Source organism: Corvus kubaryi, unplaced genomic scaffold, assembly GCF_017639235.1.
Source record: "Corvus kubaryi isolate FWS band 111438036 unplaced genomic scaffold, C.kubaryi_AGA036_p1.0 65056, whole genome shotgun sequence".
In the NCBI taxonomy this organism is placed as follows: Eukaryota; Metazoa; Chordata; class Aves; order Passeriformes; family Corvidae; genus Corvus; species Corvus kubaryi.
The window spans coordinates 147105-171014 of NW_024581731.1; the positions used below are offsets into that span (position 1 = coordinate 147105).

At 53.8% G+C, this 23910-nt stretch overlaps 3 protein-coding genes across 5 annotated transcripts; 1 reads left to right on the top strand and 2 right to left on the bottom strand.

Annotated features, from left to right (window-relative positions):
- On the bottom strand, positions 1-10486 carry LOC121672946 (chemokine-like receptor 1). 3 transcript variants are annotated; one of them, XR_006019084.1, is made up of 3 exons: positions 7844-8553; positions 6015-7309; positions 1-5867 (listed from the first exon to the last, which is right to left on the bottom strand). XR_006019084.1 is itself a non-coding variant. In XM_042045890.1 (2 exons), exon 2 carries the CDS (start codon positions 7290-7292, stop codon positions 6207-6209), a length of 1086 nt encoding a protein of 361 aa, XP_041901824.1. In that variant the 5' UTR covers positions 7293-7309; positions 10402-10486; the 3' UTR covers positions 1-6206. The 3 variants fall into 3 exon arrangements, 2 of the variants coding, with proteins under 2 accessions (XP_041901824.1, XP_041901823.1); XM_042045890.1 differs by lacking the exon at positions 7844-8553 and adding an exon at positions 10402-10486 and having other exon boundaries at positions 1-7309; XM_042045889.1 differs by having other exon boundaries at positions 1-7309.
- Positions 8779-14598, top strand: LOC121672945 (serine hydroxymethyltransferase, cytosolic-like). The gene is made up of 12 exons (XM_042045888.1): positions 8779-8802; positions 10058-10175; positions 10472-10617; positions 10907-11022; positions 11112-11272; positions 11441-11522; positions 11771-11983; positions 12229-12345; positions 12686-12808; positions 13007-13123; positions 13239-13349; positions 13769-14598. Exons 2-12 carry the CDS (start codon positions 10083-10085, stop codon positions 13936-13938), a joined length of 1449 nt encoding a protein of 482 aa, XP_041901822.1. The 5' UTR covers positions 8779-8802; positions 10058-10082; the 3' UTR covers positions 13939-14598.
- LOC121672944 (guanine nucleotide exchange protein SMCR8-like) lies at positions 14491-23736 on the bottom strand. The gene is given in 3 exon segments (XM_042045886.1): positions 14491-19260; positions 21273-21688; positions 21690-23736. Coding segments are annotated over 3 exon segments (2799 nt in total). The 5' UTR covers positions 23619-23736; the 3' UTR covers positions 14491-18806.
- Positions 23737-23910: the final 174 nt, after the last annotated feature.

Consider the following 23910-nt stretch of genomic DNA (forward strand, 5'->3'; position numbering starts at 1 on the left):
TTTAAAAAGAAAAAAAAGCTTTATCCCAAAACATCTATGACAAAACTGCTTTGAGGAAATTACAGTCATCCCACACAGACATACATCCCTCCTTTAAATGCAAAACCCAAACACCATGTTTTTTCCCCAGACTGCGCAGTTAGAACCTGTTTTAAATGACACTTCTCAGTACACCCCAGTTGAACAGCGTTTTATGGATCAGAATTTTAGCATTTACCATAAAGCTACAAATCAGGTACTTTCTGCTGTAGCTTTTCTCACAAAAAGCAATTAAATTTGATTATTCCTGGACTGCAGGGTGCACTGGAGCAAGGCTGAGGATCCCAGCAGATATTTCTGTCCTTAACATAAAAGAGGAGGAAAAGCCACAGGCCAGCTCACCAAACATGCCTGCGAAGGGACAACATTAAATTCATAGTTTGAAACCGCATTTCCGCCAGTACAAGCTGCATTTTCCACTTTAAATATTCACAGGCCAGTGTTTTCCCCAGATTTCACATTTGCTTCTTGCTTCATACATTCCAAGACTTCTTCATCTCCTTTTTCAATTTTTTTCTCAGCAGACTGGGAGCTGGGGAAGGAGAAGCCATTTAACCTGGAGCCCTGGAGCAGATGTCGAGCACTCCACTTGCAGGCTCACAAAGCCAGGACATGGGTGAAATACGTGAGCAGAGAGGCCATCAGCCTCTTAGATGCTGCGGTGATCCTCTGCCTTTCCTACATCCTCTTCCAAATTGCTCTGAGGTCCAAATCGCCACCCCCACCATTCCCAGTCATGTTTTTCTGCTTCCAGGCTGGTGCTGCCATACAGTTGATTCAGGATCATTGACCCAAGCAGGTGGGGTTTTTTTGTTTCAGGGCTTTTAGGACAAAAAGGAAGGGGGTTGAGCTTTTTGTTGGCCTCTTCACAGAGCAGCAGAGATTTCTCTTTGCATAGGTCTCCCTCACAGGATTCTGCTACAGGCTGGTGTGGCAGAGCAGTTTAATGCAGAACAACCAGAAACAACACATGGTGAAGCACTGACCCATAATGCAATTAGCAGCCTTCCCCAGAAGCATTTTTCAATACCCTGGGGCACTCAGAATTTGCTGACTGTTTGATTTGTGCTGCCCCAAATTCCTGACATTGCTTAAGCACACCACAGGACCAGGAACTAAGTGATTCTGTCTTCCGATCCTTTTTATAAGGCTACTGCCTTTGTTTTTCTTAGGGGAAAAAAAGAATCAATTTCTTTCTCACCTCTGTCTTCCTGATCAGAGGAACACCAGTTTAAATCTCAGCTCCCAAGCGAGATGGATTTGTTAATTTGACAATACTCTATCCAAACACTAAGGGTTCAACAAACTCCAAGATGAGCACACAGATTTTATTTCATTTACAATGATTCAATTAGCAGCCAGCTAAGGAATTCTGAAAATTTTCTGGGTGTGAACACACTGGCTCACAGAGATTTGCTGTTTGTAATCCAGACGTGACCCTGGCAAGCAGAGATGTGCAAAAAAACTCCCCCACACTACACCTAGTCCAGCCAAGGTGAAGGGCACTGCTCATCCAGCACTGGGCTGGACGACAGCTTGCATCCATCACCTGAGAGAAGATAAATGCTGCTGTCACACAGGATCCTGAGCTCCATCCATCACTGCTCAGCCAGGTTAGCTTTTGTTTGTTTGTTTGGAGTTGGTTTTGTTTAAAAAAAAAGTGGGTATTAAAGCTCACATACCAAACCACCTGATAATGAGAACTATCAGACATGGTGCACCAAAGAAACGCTCTGATTTGATCCTGACAGAGCTCTGTGAATAGGTTTGGTCTCTCCCAACAAATAAAGGCATCCCAAAAACATCCTCTACCCTACACAGCCCCTCTGAGCCCACAGGGAGGTTCTGCAGCACACACTGAGCACAGACCAAAAGCCATCACCTCCCTGCTCCCCTGCCTTCAGCTTTACTGCCTGAGGGACAACTGTGTCCAGTTTCCAGAATATTCTGCCTTGGATAGTACTCAGCTAGGGAGGCAGCACTCAAAGCAACTATAAATGCATTTTGGAATTGATGGAAGGAGGTGTAATTTTGTATCTTGGGAGTGATCTGGAAATAGCATTCCCTATGTCTGGGAAGCAAAGTGCATTAATAAAGGTCCTGGAGCAGGAAACGTGTCTTCTCTGTGTGAAGGGCTCTGGCAGTAGACAGCACTCATTGCTTTATCAAATATTACTGCTTGGCCATCTGTGGGAAACAGGCACAGACTCATTTGTCACAGTCCTGTTCCCCCCTGAGTCACAAAGCTCTGACTGAAGGACTCCCCGAGTTCAGGGCTTTTTTCCTGTTTCCAACTGCGCTCCCGGTTCTGGGTCTGTCTGTAATGTTTAACAGATTGGCTGCATGAGCTCTGGCACAGACACGAGGTTATCTCCAACCAGCCTCCCAACAAGGAGACAAGAGGTTTGTGGGAATACCTGGAGTGTGACAGGTCCTGCACAGACAGATGGCTCGAGGTGGGTATCAGGGCAAGGGTTTGGACAAACACTGCCCTGAAACAAAAGCGGGCTGTGGTGCCTCTTGTTTGGTACACAGATTCCTTCTGCTTTACTGTGTGTGGGCAGCTCTGTCCTGCAAAGTCTGTGTAACATCCTGTTCACCTCCATCACCTGATGTTTACAGGTGTGGTTTGCCCTTTGACTGGCCTTTAGAAAAAAGTGGTTGGACTGCAGAGTGGAATCATGTCATTGTAGGGAATTTGAACAGCTACACAATCCGTCACAAACCCTAGCTAGTGCCCTATTCCTCCTTGTCCTACCGACTGGGTCCCAGTGTGATTTGCCATTTGCCTCACCAAGCTGCAGGTTCTTTCCGAAGAGCACACAGGCACCATACTCTGTGCAGGCATTTAGTGAGCACAGGAAGGGCTGACTTGGTCACTGTAGAGCAACTTTGCAGATTAAAGCAGAATTCAGTGTATGAGAGCACGTCCTGTGCTTTGCATGCACAACTGCGGGCTGTAAAGAAAGATTTCGTACCAGCCTTGGCCCATACACTAAGCAGGAGCTGGGAGAGGTGCAGGGAGAATCAGCAAAGTACAACCAGCAGAGAGCATCCTATGTCCTCCCAGTTTGGTGCCAACCAGGGCCAGCCCTGGATCAGCAAGAGCAGATTAACACTTGTGCTGGGAGTGGGACCTTCACCCAGCTGCTACACCAAAAAAAGGCTGAGCCTTACCTAGGTGTTTACCCCACTTCCTGACACTATTACTAACATCTCCTTCACAGAGAAGCTTTTTACAAGTACCTCTCCTCTAACTCACTGTATTATTTCCTGTCTCATTGCAGCAAGCTCTGGAAGAGGTTCTGCTCTCAGACCTCTGTGCACTGTCTTTGACCTCATCAAACAAGTCAATTCCCCAAGTTCAAGAGTGGGACACTTAAAATTTTACTCACCAGAAAAGTCTCACCAGAAGAGCTCTCCTTAATGGGAATTTCCTCACCTGCTGCAGTGTCCCTCCCATTCATTTGCATTCACTATCCTGCTGCTGGTACTTTCAAGGCTGTCTTAGCTCCCACTCCTTCCTCTTTCCTCTTAACTATTCTGAGCCCAGTTTTTATCTCCATGCTGTCATCCAGGTCCCAGGAAGAAAATACTTTCTCCTCTTAAGTTACTGCTTGCCATGTCCTCCTTGGCTGGTTTCCTCCCTGACATCTCTGCAGCTTCTCCTACCTCCAGAGTCACCTGCAGTAGTCTCCCCTCCAAAGCAACGCAGCAACAGCTGCTTCTGGTGAGATCCCTGACTTAAATGCTTGCTAAAAACTTGCTTGTTCTCTCAGCTAAATCTCTCCATGCACAGGCTGGCCCACACACACCTCAATGCCTTAACCCCAAACACCCCAGTGGCTCTGCCCATCCCAGCCCACTGTTTGTAGGAGCGGGACTGTCAGATTGGCCCCTCTGCAGGACCAATGAGGCCTCACACCAGCAGGGCAGCGGGTTCAGCACCTTTCTCAATGACTGCAAATACTGGGGGGTTCAGGCTGTTCCACCCATCCCATGGCATCTGAAAGAGCCTTGAGAGCAAAGCTGCGTCAGAGTGGGGCACAGCTGCCAAGCAGCCATTCAGCCTTGTTGGATTGTCTGTTGGAAAGTATTTCCCCCCTTTTTTCATTCAGGCTTTTCTAGATAAGCATATGGCAAATGGAAATATCAGAAAGAATGAACTGCCTCCTAGTTGGGAATGAGGGACTGACAATTATCCCTGTGATAATGAGATAATCTGAATATGAGGGAACTTGATACAATGGGAGATTTATCTTGGAACCAGTCCCTTGGCAGCCTGGCCTGTATTGCTGTCAGCACTGTTTCCCATTGCACAAAGGGCAGGGATCAGACCTGGGATGACAGATCCATCTCTATCTCAAGCTCATCCTGCTCTGTTACCTACGGCTTTTCAAGTGGTAATTCCTTAGATTTGCCAGACACTCTGCTTCACTTAAATCACGTTGTCCCATGGGAATTTGTACCCACCTTGGATCTCCAAATGACCCAGAAAATTGCTTTCTTTCCTATCACAAACCAGGTCAATATTTCAAATCCTGACTTTCAAGGCTGCCAGGGTGAGGAGAGAGGCAAGACAGGAGTCCAAGGCCTTGGTCCAACATTCACGGAGACTCTTGTCGCAAGGAATTACGTGGATTCTGCAAACAGATAAGGAAAACCAGAAAGAGCAAACGTGGATCTGCACAACCTTGACATGGCAATCGATGCTGTAGTTTACCTCCAGGAGCAAGTAAATAGCTCCAGAGTTACGTGCTGCATAGCAAACATTGCAGTTTTATCTGCATGACAGGCAGCAATTTGTGGCAAAGGTTAAAGCTCTCTGTTCACTCAAGCTTGACATATGATGGTCATACTACATTCCGTGTTCTCAGCGGGTTTGTGCATGAATGTAAGGTTAAGTGCATGTGTGCCTTTAGGATCACGACCTTCATTCAATATTGCATGGCCCAGCAGGCCCGTAATTAATCCCCAACACGTTCAAGTGACAGCTCTCACTCGTAACGTCATCCATGCAGAACAGTGAGGTACGTGTAAATTCCTACGTTCCAGCTGGGAGTCAGAGATTTTCCAGCCACCACAGCAGGGAGGCTCCAAGGCAGGTTTCTGACAGGATGAACAGGACAATTGGTAGATTGGACTATTTTGCAGATAAATTGTGTAGGGCAGGAGAATGAGGTGTGATACAGCCACTGCTCGTTCAGCTGCTGAGGATGCTGTGCTATCATTCCCTGTTACCTGACCAACATTTTCTACTCACGAAAATGTAGGTTTCAAAGGCTGCTGAAGCCTGTGAAGAAAATCCCCACCACTTTCATCCTGGACAGTTTGCAAACATGAAACTTGACCAGACTCAGCTCAGCCACTTGCTCTTCTTCCTCCTCCCAATCACTGGTTTTCAAATGTACCCAAAGGTCTGAAACCCAATAATAAACCATAACCATGGTCTGGCAATGAGATCCATGTACCCCAGGCAAGTCCCACACCCAGGTCATGTCCTGTTTGCCTCACTCATAGAGCTGCTGTTAATACCAGTGGGTTTTTTTCCAAATTCTAGGTATTTAATCTTTTTATCTACTTGTTCTGTTACCAAAGAGGAACCTGCTCGGTCAGGTTGGATCAAGTGTTTTATCCCACAGGCAACACAACAGGCTGGGAATGTTTTACACAAGTTTATTGGGGATTAATATTCATTCACCACCAGCATAAAATATCAGATCTCTGCTATTTAAGGGCTGGAAACATGTCAAACACAGAGACAAGCATTGCTCAAGTTATGCTGTACATCAAATCTGAGTAACAGCATGACCACTGATTTGTCCTGCCTGAGGAGAGAAAAGATGAGTGTCTTACTCACTATTCCATTCCCTACAAACATACATACAGCCATTGCATTTAACCCTTTTTCTATAAAGGATCCATAAACAAGAGTCAAAAGGCACAAGGAGTAAAATGCTGCTACTTTGACCCACCTTGCTGCAGCTCTGGAGAGTTCTTCCATTCCCACTGTGTGTTAAATCATAACATATTTGAGATACCTCCAAAACATGAGATCACAGCTTGTTAGCATGTGCAGCCCTTCACAGTCCCCAGTCCCATGATTTGAGCTCTGAAATGAGGGAAATTGTAGAGAAAAGAACGGCCCCTTCCACACCAGAGCCCGCTCAGACCCTCGGGACCTCCACTTCTGAAGCAGACCTGGACTTGCGCCGGCTGGTCAGGCTGCCCAGGACCGACTCCTCGCTGAAGGCCCCTTCGAAGGTCGACAGGATGGACTGACGAAACTTCTCCTTGAAATCCGGCCCCACAAAGACGTACAGGATGGGGTTGATGCAGCTGTTGAAGAAAGCAAGGCTGGAAACCAAGGGGATCCCTATGTAAAGGGCCAATTTCATCTCATGGCTGGAAGAGTTTTTGGATATTTCCAGCAAGGAGAAGACATGATAGGGGAAATAACAAAGGAAAAATGAGACTGTGACAGCGATGATGATTCTGTAGGTCTTTGCAGAGTTGGCCAACTGCCTTCTTTTCAGCTTGACAGCGACAACACTGTAGCAGATGAGAATCACCATGAAGGGGATGAGGAACCCACATAAGAATCGCGTGATGATCATCACTTTGTGCCGCATCCTCCACAGCTGGCGCGTTGCCTCAGACGTGTAGTCATCGGACAGCGCAAAATTATTGTAACAACTGGTGACGTTCCTGGAACTGACCACAGTGTCCCGAAAGACGAGATACGGGGAGCTGAGCAGGAGAGCCAGGACCCACGTCCCCAGTGCGACCCTGGCCGCCAGCTCCGGGCTCCTGCGGTTGTGAGACCAGACGGGAAAGGCCACGGAAATGCAGCGGTCAATGCTGATGACCGTCAGGAGGAAGACACTGGCAAACATGTTGAGGAAGGCGATGGTGCTGTTCAGCTTGCACAGGAGCTTCCCAAACGGCCAGTGGAAGCCCAGGGCAGTGTAGGCAATGCTGAGGGGCAGGAAAAAGGTAAAGATGAAGTCAGCAATAGCCAGGTTGAGGAACCAGACGGAATTCACCGTCTTCTTCATCTTGAAGCCTGCAATCCAGATGACGAGGCCGTTCCCTGTCACCCCCAGCAAACAGGCAATGCTGTACACCACCATGGAGAGGATGTGCATGGTCTTCTGGAGGCCAGAGTAGTAGTCATGGTCAGTGGCATTCTCAGGCTGCTCTGTGGGGCAGCTGGCAGAGAAGAGCGAAGGGGAAGAAGAGGTGCTGTCCATCACTAGCAAGCCAAGACCTGAAATCACAACAGCACTGTTGTCTGCAGCTCCTACGGCTCAAGAGGGGTGAAAATCTTTGCAAGCAACTGTGCATAAAATGTGTATGAAAAGCAAGATTAGATAAATTCATTTATAATTGATATAAAGTCTTTTTCTACAGCATGCGCAGCTGCACCTTGCAGAAACCACCTTGACCAGAGAAACCAGCCCCAGTTTTGCTCTTGGTGTTGGTGCTGTCAGAACACCACCTTCATCCAACTACCCACAGCAGCAACCCATCATGGGCCAGCAGCAGAACCACGGAAACCCAGATCCCCCACTTTGACAAGTCCTCTTTGGATGACCAGTAACGAATTATGACAACAAAAACTAGCTAGACTGGTAACGTTGATGTTAACAGACTATTTTTTCACCAAGCCCATTCCAGGGAGGTGAACTCTAAGTGCAGAACACCCAAGCTGTATCCAAGTGTAACCATTGTCCGTTTACCCACCCACTACCCTCTTGGTGAGCACGCCCATCTCATGTCTCCGGCTCATCCCAGCACTTGCCTTGGCAGCAGGACTCACGGTGGTGCTCCTTGGCTGCTCTGCCCACATCTGGTGGTCTCACCTCCTGGCTGACTCCCCTTCTGCTGCTCCTCTCCAGGGTGACTCACCCTGCCTCGCCCCATTTTCCCATGGCTTGGGATCACGAGGAATTTAGTGGGATCACTTATTCTCTAATCTTCTTCCTCAATTTGTGGTGTGTTGATTTAACCCCTGAAGCCCCAGAGGGTGCAAGGTTCCCTGAGGCCGGTTGGCCAAGCCCACCCACTAACTCAGACTTGGAGAATGAAGAAAACACGGCCCCTCTCCTGCCTGCACCATTCATCCCCCTGGCAGCTCTCCCTCCTGAGCATCCGGAAATACATCCGGGTCACCGGGGCTGCCCTGCCGCGAGCGGGGACAGGGCCCGCTCTGCTCCCCACACCAGCAGCACCGTGCCCAACCTGTGCCATGGCCTGGCACACCAGCTTTCCTGGATCCAGGGTCTTGGCTGGGGGGTCTTGGGGTGCCTAGAAGTGCTCCCTGCCCGGTGCAGGGTGTGGGGGAGTCCCATCCTTTGGCCCATGGGAGGAATCGCGGGACAGTGGGAACACCGCAGGGCTGGGGGAGAAGCACCTGCGGGTGCACGGCGGGCAGGGCTGGAGCTGTGGGTGAAGGCAGAGGAGGGGTGACGGCAGAGGGGTGACAGCAGCGGGCCCCCGCCCCTCCCGGCCGGGCCAAGGTCACCCGCGCCCCGGGCGCCACGTGCGGGCCGCGCCGCCAGCCCCGCCCCGGCGCAGGCCAATGGGAGGCGGGGAGCGGGCAGAGCGCGGCGCTGATTGGTCCAGGCGCTTCCCGAGCGTATTCCCCGCCGCCGGTCCCGGGGCGCGGCGCGGCGCTGATTGGTCGCGGCGCCGAGGGGCGGGGCCCGGCCGGGCTATGGTAGCGCGCGGGCTCCCGCGCGGGAGCGGAGTCAGGATCGGGTAAGGATCGTGCGGGGCCGGGGCCCGAGCGGGGCGTGCGGCGCGGGGAGGCCAGGGCTAGGGCATGGCATGGCACGGCATGGCACGGCACGGCACGGCATGACATGGCATGGCATGGCATGGCATGGCATCCTGCTGCGGGGAACAGCGGGCAGGCAGCGCCCGTCCCCGCCGCCCGGGGCGCGTCACCGGGAGCCTCTCGGGATGTGGGAGGTGATGGAATCAGGTTACAGGGGGTGCAGAACTATGTGGGGTTGGAGCTTCGGGGAAGGGGTTCAACAGGTGAACTGCCAGGGCTGGATTGGTGTCCACTATCAGAGGGACATGATGGGGAGGGTCTCATCCTGACTGGGAATGGGAGCTCTGTCCCCCCTGAGCCAAAAGCAGTGAGTGCGAATGCTGCTGCAGACTGTACTGGGGGGATATGCAGGACCCAGACATCCTGCTCAGAGCCAGAGCACTTCCCCTCGCAGCCCTTTGCCCAGCCCAGCCTCTCTGGCAGTGAGGATTCCCACCCTGCCAGTGAGATCTGGACTTGGGCCAGAGCATGGCTGAGCATCCCTGCCCAGCAAGAGCAGCATGAATGGACTTTGGCAGCTTGGCACAAGGAAACCGTGTGGGATTGCTTAATAACCTGGTCACGGTCCTTCACCCCTCCTTGCGGGGTTAACGAGTAAAAAAGATGAATTGTTTTCTGCCAAGACAGCAGCTGGGCTGTTACTCCTTCCCCAAGAGCAGCAGTGGCATTGACTGGGCCAGAGGGCTCCTACCAGGCCTGGGCATCACACATGCCATGGAGCCAAGCAAAGGCAGAGCTGCTGCCTGTCGGGGCCTCTCAGCTGCACAAGATGCTTCAGTCAGGGTTTGGGGCAGGACTCTGACCTTCTGGGGTTTTGCCCAAGGGAAAGAAGCCAAGAGGTTTAAGCGTGCTGGGCATCACAGTGTGTGTTAAAATTGAGATCTGTGGGTAGGAGCACTTCATTGCCCTTGAAATTAAACATCAGGCACTGCTAAGATGGGCAGGGGGAGCTCAGGGAGGGGTGGCAATGGGAGAGTATCAGAAATTATCAAAGCATTGTAATTAACAAACTGATCTTAAATCAGCAGGGGATGCCTGAGGGTTGTGTGTGTTTTCCTCACCCAACAGCCCACGGCTGTTCTCAGGGAATATGTGGGATGGCAGCAGGCAGCACACAGGGAGATGAGGAGGCACCAGCCCTGCTGCCATCCCACAGACTCCCCTCTCCCCTGGCAGGTGACTTGGACACAGCAGCAGCACCATGGCAAGCTCAACACAGGGCCTCCCCAGCGCCGAGCTCTGGGCCTCCCATAACAAGATGGTGATGGAGCCGCTCGAAACCAATGACCCGGAGGTGAGAGCCCCTTCCTGGCTCCTGCTCAGCTGCTTTGTCCATCTCCCAGCCAGCTGTGGGGATGCTGACCTCCTCAAGCCAGGGTCCAAGGCTGCTGGAACCCATCCATCCTCTGTGCCCTCTCTGTGACGGGTTGGGATCAGCTCTACCAAGAAGGGATCGCATCTCCCTTCTCCAGCACCTTTCCAGGCTCCTATCCAAGCCCTGTACCCTCTCCTATACATACCCTATGGTGAAGAATCCACGTCTCCGTGCAGAGCCAGCACGGGTGAAGCCATTTCTCTCCTCTCCCAAAGGTGCACAGCATCATCAAGAAGGAGAAGCAGCGGCAGAGGCTGGGGCTGGAGTTAATCGCGTCGGAGAACTTCGCAAGCCGAGCAGTCCTGGAGGCCCTGGGATCCTGCATGAACAACAAATACTCCGAGGGTTACCCAGGACAGAGGTATGGGGCTGGGACAAGTCCCACCAAGCCAAACCCTCACAGGGTGGGAGAGGAACCCCCCATCCTGCCAGGCCTCACCTCTGGGAAGGAAGTGATGTCCTTATGCTGGCAATCAAGGTTTTCCAGGACAGGATCCGACCTTCTCAGCCTCTGTCCTTGGCCACACATGGGACACTCTCAGCAGGGTCACATCTGCTGTGGCTGCACAAACAGGGCATCAGCCCAGTTCCTCCCCAGCCTGGGTCTGTTCTGAGTAATGAATTTGGTTTTACCCTGTCCTTTACTGCAGGTACTATGGCGGGACAGAGTTTGTGGATGAGCTGGAAAGGCTGTGCCAGAAGCGAGCCCTGCAGGCCTACCAGCTCGACCCCCAGAAGTGGGGAGTCAATGTCCAGCCCTACTCAGGTATTGGAGTGCTCAGGAGAGCCAGGCCAGTTGCCCAGGCCTCTGTGTGCCCCAGCATTCATAACCAGCTCAGTGTGCTCTCTCTGCAGGGTCACCCGCAAACTTTGCGGTGTACACAGCCCTGGTGGAGCCCCACGGCAGGATCATGGGGCTGGACCTGCCCGATGGTGGCCACCTCACCCATGGGTTCATGACGGACAAGAAGAAGATCTCTGCCACCTCTGTCTTCTTCGAGTCCATGCCCTACAAGGTACAGACAGCTGCTCCAGCCAGAGCCAGGACATGGTTATCATAAGTGTTGGTGCCTCTTAAAGTTAGAAGTACCAGCGTCAGGCTGCCAACAGCCCCTCCTGCAGGATAGCACTGCAGCTGACCTTCACCACAGTGAGGTGGCTGAACCCTCCTCTTCCTCTCCCAGGTCAACCCCAAGACCGGTTACATTGACTATGACCAGCTGGAGGAGAACGCCCGGCTCTTCCACCCCAAGCTGATCATAGCAGGTAAGGATCACACCTGCACCGACCTCCCTGGTGGCACAGCCTGGGTGGGGGTGGCTCCCTGAAGCCAGCAGCACTCCTTTAAGTCCATGGATGCTGCAGAGCCAGGAGGAAATTTCCAACACAACCACCCTGGAAGGAGCTTGTGTTCTGTCCCCAGCTGGGCTGTCTGCACTGCAAGCTTCATCCTGGGGCTGTCCCAGGGTCCAGGCACATCTGCTCCTGTCCCCTCTCATCGCCTCTCTCTGCAGGTGTCAGCTGCTACTCGCGGAACCTGGACTACGCCCGCATGCGGAAGATCGCTGACAACAACGGGGCTTATCTGATGGCCGACATGGCCCACATCAGTGGGCTGGTGGCCGCTGGCGTGGTGCCCTCACCCTTCGACCACTGCGACATCGTCTCCACCACCACCCACAAGACCCTGCGGGGCTGCAGGGCCGGCATGATATTCTACCGAAAAGGTGCCCGACCTGGCTCTGGTGCTGGGGAAATGCTGCAAGTTAATGCTCCTTCCTGCTCTAACTGGGAAGGAGGGAGGGCAAAAAGATCCTGGGAGCGTCTGGGGAGCCTCCCTGGGCTAACCCTGGCTCACATTTGAAGAGGAGCAACCACCAACCAGCCCCGCTCTGCGCAGCCAAGGGATGAAAGCAGCTCATGGGAGAAGGTGGTTGTGCTGCCTCGTGACCATGTCCTCCCTCTCCTGCAGGCACCCGCAGCGTGGACCCCAAGACAGGCAAGGAGACCCTCTACAACCTGGAGAGCCTCATTAACCAGGCGGTGTTCCCGGGGCTGCAGGGAGGCCCACACAACCACGCCATTGCAGGTACACAACTGGGCTGGCTGCCAGCTCCAGCATGGCAGAGGGAGCTGGTAAAGGTGTCCTGGCAGCAGCACAGGAGGCTCCAGCTGCCCTGCAGGGCTCACAGCCTTGGGACGCTGTGGCAAAAGGCAGCTGGTTGATCCAGCAGTGCCCAAGGGGTGACCAAGCCTATCCTATCCTGTGTTTTGGCTCATGGTGATGCTGCCAGGCTGGTTAGGGGAAAGGAAGGATCAGTCTGTTCGTTAGTTTGGCTCCAGGATGGCTTCTGCTGGCAGTGCCATGCATCTCCAGCTCTGCTGGTGGGAGCCCCCCAAAACTGACCCTGGCCTGCCTCCGTCCGCAGGGATCGCCGTGGCGCTGCGTCAGGCCATGACGCCCGAGTTCAAGGCTTACCAGCAGCAGGTGGTGGCCAACTGCAAGGTGCTCTCGACCGCACTGATGGAGATGGGCTACGACATCGTCACAGGTGAGGACACGTCTTAGCAGTGGGATGGGGCTGATCCTGGGGTCTGACCAGGGCAGTGCTTCATGGACCACCACGGGCAGGGCTGTGTTGGTGCAATTCCTCAGCCCTGGTTAAATCTCAAGTCTTTTTTTTGCTGAAGTTTCCTGTAGGAGCAGCATTCCCCAGTCCCACATCCCCACCAAATCCCTCTCTTTGCAGGGGGCTCTGACAACCACCTGATCCTCGTGGATCTGCGCAGCAGAGGCACAGACGGCGGCCGGGCCGAGCGGGTGCTGGAGCTCTGCTCCATCGCCTGCAACAAGAACACATGCCCCGGTGAGGGATCCCACAAGCCCTGCCAGCTCCTGGTCTGCTCCGGAAGCCAGGCTGAAATCCCACAGGTGGTGGTTTTGGTGCCAGGCTTGGTCACGTGTGCCTTGTGTTGGTGCAGGTGATGTCAGCGCCCTGCGCCCCAGTGGCCTCCGGTTCGGGACGCCAGCTCTCACCTCCCGCGGCTTCCGGCAGGACGATTTCCGCAAGGTGGCCCAGTACATCCACAGAGGTGAGTCGGGGGCGTGTGGGGCCAGGCCTCAGCACCAGCCTGGGCCAGGGCAGCTCCCCCGGGTGAGGAGGCACCAGCTGAGTCATGCTGGAGCCATGCCCACAGCTGGCAAGGGAGCACACCCAGAAATGAGGAATAACCAACCCTGCCTGCACATCTGGATGTGGGTGCAGACATCTGGCCACAGCTGGGACTGGCCAAACTCTCCCCACTGCAAAGGCAGCAGGCTGAAAGCCTGTCCCTCTCGCAGTTTTCTCCCCGTTGTCCTCAGGAGTTCCAACTTTGTTTCCCAGGGCAGCAAGTCCCTCAGATGGGAGGGAGGGAGGGAGCAGGGCTGTGTCCCAGGGAGCAGCAGGGCTGGGAGAGCTGTGGGATGCAGTAGTTGCGAGGGCTGACCAAGACATCTCCCATCCTGGCAGGGATCGAGCTGGCTCTGCGCGTGCAGAAGGACATGAGCCCCAAGGCCACACTGAAGGAATTTAAGGACAAACTGGAGGAGCCAAAATACTGTGGGGAGCTGAAGGCACTGAAGGAAGAGGTAGAAGCCTTCGCAGCCACGTTCCCACTCCCGGGGCTGCCTGTCCTGTAAGGGGACACAGCCATGCCTGCTTCCGGAGCCACGGGAGTACCCAGGATCGTGGCACACTCACATCCCCAGCCTGAGACCAACACCCAGTGCCTTCTCCCAGCACTTCCCTGCTGGAACTGCAGCAGCAGCTCCTCCTTTGGCTCTTACTCCCCTTTCCCCTCCCATGTGGTGCACGGGGGCCCCCTGAGTACAACCCCCATGAGGACACCCGCCCTTCACCAGTGTGTCACCACTGGGACCGAGCACCAGGTCACCCTCACCTCATGGCCAGGTGCCATCCAGTTCCTGCTGGCTGTAGAGCAGCAGATGAGATTTAGGCTGGTCTGTCCACATGCCATTGTCCCATGGCAGTGTGAGGGACAGGGGCTCCAGCTGCACAAGAGACCTCACAGCGACTAGAAGTTCCCCTGGTTTCAGCCTCAAAGATTCCCCTTCATCCTATGTGCCTTGCCACCTCCACAGGCCAAGCCTTGTCCCAAACATCCCTCCTGGGATCACCATCCCATCCTAACCAGATCCTCCAGTATTTTCTCAGACCCCTTGGCACAAAGCTTAGGTTGAACCATTTTTTAATAAGCACGGTAAAATTAAGAATTTAACCACATGACAAGAATTATAAGCTTTAAAAAATACGACCAATTTTTTTTTTTTTTTGTATTTCAAAAATATCTGAACCCAAATAAATATTTTTTTTTTTAAAAGTACATTTCTCAGACTAGTCATTTGGTGTTAACATCTGTTAAACTCTTGTGCAGTAACATTTACAGCACGACACTAAGACATGCTTCTTGGATTTCTCCCGGTCACACTCGCCCTAACTACTGACGCAAGCATTCGGCACGCACAGGCACACACACAGAACTCAACATGCAGGAATAGGATACAGTGCTTTTAAAGTAAGGTGAGAATTCATCAGAGCCTCCTGGCAGCCCTCAGAGGCAGCTCCGAGCCCAGCCCCATCCCCGTGCCCGCGGGCGTGCCACCGGCAGGACCGGGTACCCTGCTTCTGCCTTCCAGTTAACTCTGTCTGGGGGAGCAGTGGGGGGGGGGGGGGGTTGTGGCCCCTCCAACATCGGGGTGCAGTTTGGTACTCTGACATTGGGCTCTGGGGCAGGTGTTCTGCAGCCTGGGCAGCTCCCTGAATTCCCTCACACCCTGTGACAGGAGCCTTCTCACAGTGCTGCTACAAGCCCCGGGTCCTGCCCAGCTCCTGAAATCTGCAATGTGGGCTGTCCCCCACCACCAGACCAGGGGGCTTAGGACCCTCGTGCTCAATAAAACCCAAAGAACTGGCCTGGGAGCACGGAGCCATCAGGTCCCACCCCTGCAGTGCCTCTCCCACCCTCCCATCACGGTGAATATTGCTAGAGTACAGGCAGCTCCTCCCTGCCAAGGCAAGGCAGCTGTGGAGCTGCTCAGAAGTGATTGCTATCAGATGAAAGGAAATCTGAGCACTGTTCTCTGAGAAATGAAACCTGTGTAGGGTTAAGATCACCTACAGCTATGGCTGACCCTCCTGGGGTGGGAGCTGGAAGCGGCGGGTTAGTGGAGAGCAGGGCAGGGGCTGGCACTTAGGAAGAGGAGGAGTGAGAAATGGGAGCCCTCCCTCCTGGCCGGGGGAGGCTTCTGCACTGATGAATTCTCGGTCAGGTCAAACACCTCCTCTCCCTGGCGGCGAGGAGGGAGCCGGCGTGGCCGTGCAGGAGCGGGGACATGCTGGGCTGGGAGCACTCACAGAAGCAGGAGATGGCCATGCAGGGCACCGCTGGCTCTGGCAGCTGAGAGGCTGGTGAGGATGGCACTACCACTGCCAGGAACCCACCCTGCTCCTGGTGAAAGGATGGCTCAGGCAAGACAACGACACACGTGCCAGAACTCATGGCAGGAGCTATCAGTGCAAAGGTTGTGGCTTGCTGTTAGTCTGAATATCAGAAACTGGTGAGGTACCACAGCAGAGACGGGGGAAAGTCCTAAAGTGCCAATACAGGGATCTGTACTGTACAGGAGCAGAAGAACAAAGACAGAGAAATTACAGAGGAAAGAGGAATTCAGCTCCCAAACACCAGCTGTTCTCGGAATCCCCCCAGTTTCTGCCACCACAAGCAGAGAGGGCAGGTTGGGCTCCAAATACACCAAGGTGCCACAGCCTGGTGTTAACTCCCCCTTTGCAGTCCGAGTTCAGAGGTTACACTGCTGAGAGGAGGACAAGCACTTGAGGGCGTGTTTCTCCACAGCTCCCAGTTGCAGACAATCCCAGAGCTCCTGTTGGGTGATGTTTCAGCCAAGCCCCCGGGGCATCCTCCCCAGTCAGAGCTGCTTTGTGGTAGAGAGGTGAAGCGGGTCATACAGGTGGTAGTGCAAGTATTGCTCAACACGGCCTTGAATATCAGATACTCCAGGTTGGACAGAGGGAGCAAGAAGTGAGTTATTTATCATTTTATGAGCACAGCTGAACACCACAGGTAGAGACCACTGTGACTAAGATGAGCCACCACTAATCATCTCTCCCACTCCGCGCTGGAGGAAGACGTGAGTGAGTCAGCAGGAAAAAAGTCTCTCCCTCCCTCCCTCCTTAAACCCAAACAGCACTAGGTTGTTTTTCAGCAGGAAACAAGCTCCTGTTTTGAGCACTGCTCCAGAGCAGGACGCTGGGAGCTTTCATCTGCCTGGTGTCACCTGCACTACTCATTTACTCAGATGCCTCTTCCCCCAGGGAATCTCACCTCAGCTTTAGTGTGGAAGTTTGGGTGCGGATGAATCAACCAGGGGGCACCTTGAGTCACTTCAGGAAGCAGCCAATTTGATGGACATGGAGGCCTTTCACCAGCAGACTCAGTTCACATGAGACAGGAGGGCACAGGCAGGACAGGAAAAGGCTTTGAACACGTGGCAAAGGTGAGCAGCCCCAGAGAGATCCCGCTCACCTTCAGCAAAGGCCACACCAAACTGCTTCCAACCACAACCTCAAAACACCATCACAAGCAACCCCCTACCCAGGAAATCTCTCTGGAAAGTACCACGAGGCCAACTTGGCTGAGCCACCACAGACAGCAATAACCTTAAAAACAGCCTTTCTGCCCTGTTGGTTTCTACCCCAGAGAGCCCTTTCCAGGGGAGAGAAGGAGGCGGCACGATCCTGAGGCACAGATGCTGGTGCAAAATGACAGCCTCCCCAAGGAGCCTCCCTGCCTGCAGGACATGGTTTTGGAGCAGTGCAGGTCTCACAGCAAGTCTCCGTGGGGTCTAAGCCACACTAGGGAACCCCAGGCTGTACACAGAAACTTCCCAGGCTCAGAAGGAAGATCACATTCATCTCCAAAGCTGCCTTACATTATCACCATAAACAGAAGTTTAAAAAAAACCAACAAACCAAAGAACAGATCAGCTCTTGTACGATCTCAGCTGTTCTTACCCCCTAATCAGCATTAAAAAGAATTAAAACCAAGATTATCTTTCCCAGCAAGACTTTTCTTACTTAGAAGTACCTCAGGAGCTGCTACTGCCACATGACACCAGGCAGAGCAGCCCGGGCCCAGTATCACCTATGAGACTCCAGAGGGAAGCGCTGCGCCCAGGCACAAAGCTTTCGGCACTGACAGGAACGATCTGGGAATGTCACCACGTTGGTGATACATCCTTTATGGCATAGAAGCTTTGAAAAGAAAAGTTCTCAGTACCCAGGCTCAGAGAGCAGCAGTTCTGCCCCATCCAGAGCCACCCAGGAGCCCCAGGAGAGGTAGTCGAGACGCGACAATGGCTCAGCCAGGAGCAGCACGCAGTGACGTCAGCCCTGTTTTACCACAAAGCACAAACACCAACTCCCCAACAAAAAAAATAAACTAAACTATTACGGATACAACATGGAATCTAGTACATTCATCCCCAATCTCTCCTGAGCACTCATACCTCACCAGCCAGGCAGCCTGTGGTAACACCCTGCAGTCTCACAGCATGGCTCCAGCTGAATCGCATCGTTTCCCCATCACAAAAAGCACCTAAAAATAGGGTCCTCACCCTCCTTCAGTTCCCTTCTGTCTTTAAAAAGCCAGCCCTGACCTGACACTCTTTGAGGATTCCCAGTCTCACTCCAACCTGCTCAGAGGCCGCCCAGCAAATCGGACGTGACAAATGAACAAGGCACAGTGCTCTACATTCACAGCGGCTCGGGGCTTGCCAGCGTTAGGGAGTGCTTCCACCTTCCTGATTTTAACAAAACTGGGAGAAACTGGCAAACCCTTTCTGGAGAGAAGCATGTGTGCCTCTGCTGTGCTCCCACTCACCCAGGGACAACCTGTCCTGGGAAGGGCCAAGAAACTCAGGAAGTGCAGGAAGGGACACCATCCACTGTGGCTGCAACAGACCCATGAGCTGCCGCCCTGGCAGGGTGCTCTGAGCTACACTCACAGGACAGACACATCAGTGGATAAAAAACTTGACATGGCCTTTACACCTCTGGTCACAGCCCTGGCTCTATGGAAGGGACAGACAGTGCTCAGGGTTCTGGCAGAAGCGTGCAGAGCACTGTGCTGTTTGGGGGGCTGCACACTAGTCAGTATTGATCCCCAAGACAGCCCACCTCCCTCCATGCCATAACCCCCCTGGGATGCTGCCATGATCCACTTTAAAAGTTAACAGTGCCCCTTCTGACATTTACAGTGTGCCGGATGGTTTATGTGATGGAACATCTACGCTTTTGGCTACAGGGGACACCCAGAAATCCGCTCCTGCAGACCTGGATTCCTGCGGAGCAGAGACACAAACACCTGGGCCCCTTCCCGATGGGTGAGAGCTACTGCAGACAGCGGCAATGTCAAGCACGGATGAGCTCTGTCAGACTCTGAGCACGCGGGCACACAGCCTGTGCAAGGCTAGATCTTGTACAAAAAGCTGGGAACATAGTCAAATCTGAGCAGGGGGTTCCCCCCCTGCCCCGGTTCCTGAATGTAGTGCAGCTTCAGCAGCTCAGCCAAGTACTGCACTATTTTGATATCTTCATTGGCAAGGCCCAGCTGGAGCTTTAGGAAGTTAATCCTGCGATTCACAACGGATTCCTCCGGTTCCCTTTCGCTGATGGGAAGGTGCAAATGATGGCAGAAGGTGAAGAGGAAGGCTTTAGAACACAGCTGGGTGAGGATACTTTGGACGTGCATGTAGTAGGTGCTGCCGCGCTTGATCTGCGTGCGGTGGTCAGCCAGCCGGGCCACCACGGTGCCCTTGTAGAGGGGGCAGCGCAGGGTCTTGCTGTCGGCGTCCAGGATGCTCAGGTAGCGGCTGTACCGGCTCAGGGCATGCAGCACGTTCACCCCAGCAGGGGACACTGTCCTGGAACAGCAAGAGAGAGGTCACGGCTGGAGGGGAGCCAATAGTTAAGCAGCAGGGTGTGTCTGTGCCCTCTATCCCGTGTATTTTCCCTCTAGCTGATGAGCTGGTGCAAGACCTCTGTGGGTGAATAAAGCCTTCCACGGAAGAGAGGGGACAAATAGGCTCTCCAGCCTGCCAGATCCCAAAGAAACCTCGATTTCCTGGATCCCCACATGCCCTGATCAGTGCTGTGCATGCTACAGCATAAACCACCACACTTCAGGTCAGCTTTCTCCTTCAGGGACATGGAGAGGGAGTGATAGGACACCTCTGGTGAGCAGACACATCATGCAGCAGCTGGAAGCTTCTCGATGTGACTCAGAAACCCAAAGCAGTCCCCCCTTTCCAAGAGCTCCATGTTCCCCCCAAACTGCTTTGGGAGGGAGCTGCTCTGACGTGGTCGAAGCCCAGTGTGATGCAGAACCTTCTGCATTTCCCGAAAGGGAGAACCATCCTTAACCCACAACATTCCCTGGCTATTTGTCATTCAGGTGCACTCAGGTGCAAACCCACAGCAGATACAATTACCTACCAAGCTTAACCTAATGTTATTGAAATGCAAATTATGAGCTTATGCTTCAGCTCCTCCATTCTTTGTGGTGACAGCTGCTGGGCTGAGATATGGCTCCCAGCCTCAAACTGGGAGCTCCAACTGGTGTAGGGGCTGTCCCTGTGCCCAGGCAGCACCTGGCCTTAGGAGACACAGGATCCTTACTAGAATAAATAGTTTAGCATCTAAGTCCCTTCCCAGAGCCCTCATACAAATGGTTTGTGGAGAGCACCCACATTAAACTCAACACTTAATTAACATTCCACGGAGGAGAGCTGAAATGACTGACACACGTTACAGACAGTTCTTAAATAAAGTTTTCTGTTTATAAAAATTGCATCTAACCGCAAACATTGAGCAATGAGTACACACTTGGGGCTTTTAAAAACCTCACTGACAGATAGAGAGCTTGTGAGCAGCTGTTAGCAGAGCTGTCATCCTGCCTCACGAGCATAGGAATGAGAGCAAACTCACAGTTTTTGGGTAATTTCACCATCCACATCCCCCAGCAATACAATACTTTGCAGCTCAGAAAGCAGGTTTCTGTGTTTTAATTTTCCTGCTGTTTACAAGCACTCCTGCAGGAGCTATTCCAGCCCGGCTCTGAGCACTGGGCTGCCACTCTGACTCATGTTTTCCACGCTGGTGACAGCAATGGCCATTCCCTGCCATACCTGCACCCAAAGCACAGAACACATCCTGGAACACACAAAAAAATCCTGTTCATAACATCAACAAGGGCAGGGCCCTTGAGCTGAGCAAACACTCTTTGCTAATATGAGCTGTGAAACCACAGTTCAGGACTGGGTGTTGGGAAGGGGCACTTGTTTTTGGGACAGTCCACACCCTAAGCAGAGGTTTCCTACAGTCCCAACACTGCACCTGCACAGCTCCAGGGGCCTTTCTTCCTCACCAGCACAGCCCGAGGTGCTGCACTCCAATTCTGACATACAGATATCATCACCTCTTCAACAGGCTCCACAAGGAAAAACCCTCCCCCCAGCACAGCACCATTAACCCTAAAATTCCAGAAATGTGAGAAGAGTTCCAGTAGGAGATGGCAAAGCAGAGCACGCAGACTCCACAAACACTTGTATCACATCATCCAGGAACACAGTGGGACTCTGGTGTTTGTTCTCTGCTTTGCCAGGCAAAGACCTAAACCAGAAGGAAACCTCCTGGCCAAGGAACTCACCTAAGGCAGGCAGCAAGTGCCCAGCAGATGTTTTAAACATTAACTCTCAAGTGAGGCTGGATGCAGAGATGCAAATCTACCCCTTTTCCAAAATAAATCCCACCAGCAGAAATCCGTGGTAGCTGTGCCAGTAATTAAGAGACCTCCCCTGCACACCCATTGCCCTCTGAGATGAACTTCTTACCACACACCTCGACCCTATTAAAGCAAACAGATCCTGGGATTTACCTCTGGAGTCCGATCAACTTCCACTTCTGGAAATCCACCAAGTGCAGAGGGGAAGTAACCCAGTGCTTCACGGGCTTGGCATACACACCGCAGTTGGGCACGAAGATGGAGAGCGCCGTCACGAGCTTCTTGACCATGGCCTCGTCCTCCCCCAGCACCACCAGGGTCCTCCCGCTGAGCAGGGAGTAGATGGCGGGGTGGGCGAAGGGGTACTGGCGGATGAACCGCAGCGCGTTCTGCCCAGCCCTCTTTCTGTGCCTTTCCCCGGTGGCACAGGCCAGATGGGCGGGAGAGGGGGTCCTGTCGGAGCACGTGGAGGCGGCGCTGCTGATGTAGCTCATGGAGTCTGAGCACTCGTCCAGGCTGCTCTTACTGACCTCCCTGCTGCCTGTCAGGTAGTGTGAGTCGAGCTCATAGGGCAGGAGCCCCCCCCGAGAGGCCATCGTGGGAGGGGAAGCCCCCACGCAGCCCCTGCTCGGCCGCCCGGTACGGCTGCGGGGGGATCCGCACCACCCCGTCCTCCTCGCACGGCTTCTGCCCCAGCTCAGGCAGGGGCTCCAGGAAGCTGGGACTCTCCTTCCCGATACAACAGGCAGCATCCACCTGCACTAAGCTTTCCTGCTTTGAGACGTCGTCCTGCCCATCGTCAACGTCCGGGTTCAGTCTCGGGGTGAAGCGAAGGCCTCCCTCGTCGTCATCCACGTAGGGCTCCTCGTTAATGGCACTTGGGTAGCTCGCTTTGAAATCCTCTGGGATGAGGGACTCGGAGGGACACGTGCTGAGCACCTCGATGCTGTCCTCGCTGACTGTGCGCCGGCTGCCCACCTTGCTCCGGCCCGCCTGGGGGCTGGGAATGACGGGCAGGCTGGCCTGGCTCTCTGACTTTGTCAGCCCAGATCCCGACTTCTCCGTTCCCAGCACCTCGATGCTCTCCCCGCTACTGATGCTGCCTTTGATATCTGCATCCAGATAGTCCAGGTTCTCCTGATGCTCAGACATCACGGACTCAGACATTTTGGGTTCTTCAGAGTCCTCCATTTCCTGCTCCATCTTGATGGGCACACACTCCACACTGGACTTGTAGGAGCCCAGGCTGATGACCACTTTAGGAGCAAGGGACTCTTCTGAACACTTTTCATCTATGGCATCCTGGCCGAGCCCCTGGCAGCCTCTGTACTGTTTTTCAGGAGGTTTTTCATCTAGGAAAGACACATCCTCAAAGAGGAAGTTGGTGACACTCTGCTGCTTTAGGAGAGCCCGGCTGATCTGCTCTGTCAGGAGGTAACACACATCACCTCGAAAAGTCCTCTCGATATGGTGCAACTGGTCAAGGGTCTGGGTGAAAAAATAAACATCACAGAGTTCCTTCAGTGTCTTCAGCTTCTTGTCAAAGCACTTGGCAGACTTGGCTTTGATGAGCTTGGGGGTGTAGGATGGCATGTGGGTGTAAAGGTGAGTTTCACCAGGCTCAGCAGGATCAGAGGCAGTTGGGTCCTGAGCGCCATCCACGTCAGCCTGGTCCAGGGCACACTCTGGCTCATAGGGGTGAAATTCAGACTCCTTCAGCTTCCTGTAGGGATATGACCGGATTTGCCTCAGCAGGTCTTGATGCTCGATGATTGACTTTTCTACGCTGGCCAGCTCGTTGGCCTTCTCAATGGCCTGGGTTGTGTAATACCCCTTGTCGTTGGCTTTCTTCTGTTGCTCAGTCTCGTTGTGCAGGACAGTCCTGGTGTAGTCAAGATCTTTCAGTTTCTTTTCCAGTTCGTTGGCAAAAGCTTTCCGGTTCCCCGTCTTCAGGCATTCAGAGGCTTTGGAGAACTCGGCAGAGAGTTCCTGAAACTGCTGCATGATTTTGTGCTCGTCAGCAGAAATATAGGCCATGCAGAAGGGCCTCACAAAGCCCCTGGCTTCCAGGTCATACAGGGTCAAGTGGTGCACGTAGGCAAACGCCCCTTCCTTGGAGTCTCCCAGCACCACCTTGGAATCCTCCACAAAGTTCAGCTTCGGGTAGGCAGAGCCGGGAGGGTGCCCCACAAAGGATGCCTGGTAATCCACAGACATGATCCGCAGGGAAAAATAATTGAGATCGAAGGTGCCCGACACTTTGGCGTCATCGGGGATGGTCAGGAGGGGCTGGGGCCCCACTTGCTCCGAGAACTCGGAGATGAGGATGAAGTCCCGGGTGAACTTGGAGCCGGCGACCTTGGCCCAGGGGTTGGCGCCCTGGCCGGCGAAAGGGAACAGCGGCACCGAGTACTCCTCGGGCAGGGGCGGCTCGCGGTACAGATCATCCTCCAGCTCCTCCTCCCTGGTGAAGGCCACCACGTCAGGGGCGCTGATCATATTTCCCGCAGGACGGGACCGACATGGAGCAGCGACGCGCCCCCGGTTCCCCCGCCACCGCCGGGCCCCGCGGGAGGCACCGGAGCAGCCCCGGCCCGGCCCCGCCGCAGCCGCAGCCCCGTGTCCCCCTCACGCCGCCTCCATGGCCGGAGCCGCCGCCTCCTCACGGCCCCGCAGCCATCTTGGAGTCACATGACGCGCGGCCTCCGACCCCGCCGGCAGGAAGCGAGGCCACCGCCTCCTCCTCTTCCTCAGCTGGAGTTGTTTATTTTTACCGTCGTCGCCCTTTGTC

What these genes read in the sequence shown, in the direction of transcription:
- LOC121672945 (XM_042045888.1), top strand. Translation starts at nt 10,083, where the DNA reads ATGGCAAGCTCAACACAGGGCCTCCCCAGCGCCGAGCTCTGGGCCTCC. An exon ending in TCGAGTCCATGCCCTACAAG is followed by an intron (nt 11,273 to 11,440) that starts GTACAGACAGCT and finishes TTCCTCTCCCAG; the next exon opens with GTCAACCCCAAGACCGGTTA. An exon ending in GGCCCAGTACATCCACAGAG is followed by an intron (nt 13,350 to 13,768) that starts GTGAGTCGGGGG and finishes CCATCCTGGCAG; the next exon opens with GGATCGAGCTGGCTCTGCGC.
- LOC121672946 (XM_042045890.1), bottom strand. Translation starts at nt 7,292, where the DNA reads ATGGACAGCACCTCTTCTTCCCCTTCGCTCTTCTCTGCCAGCTGCCCC.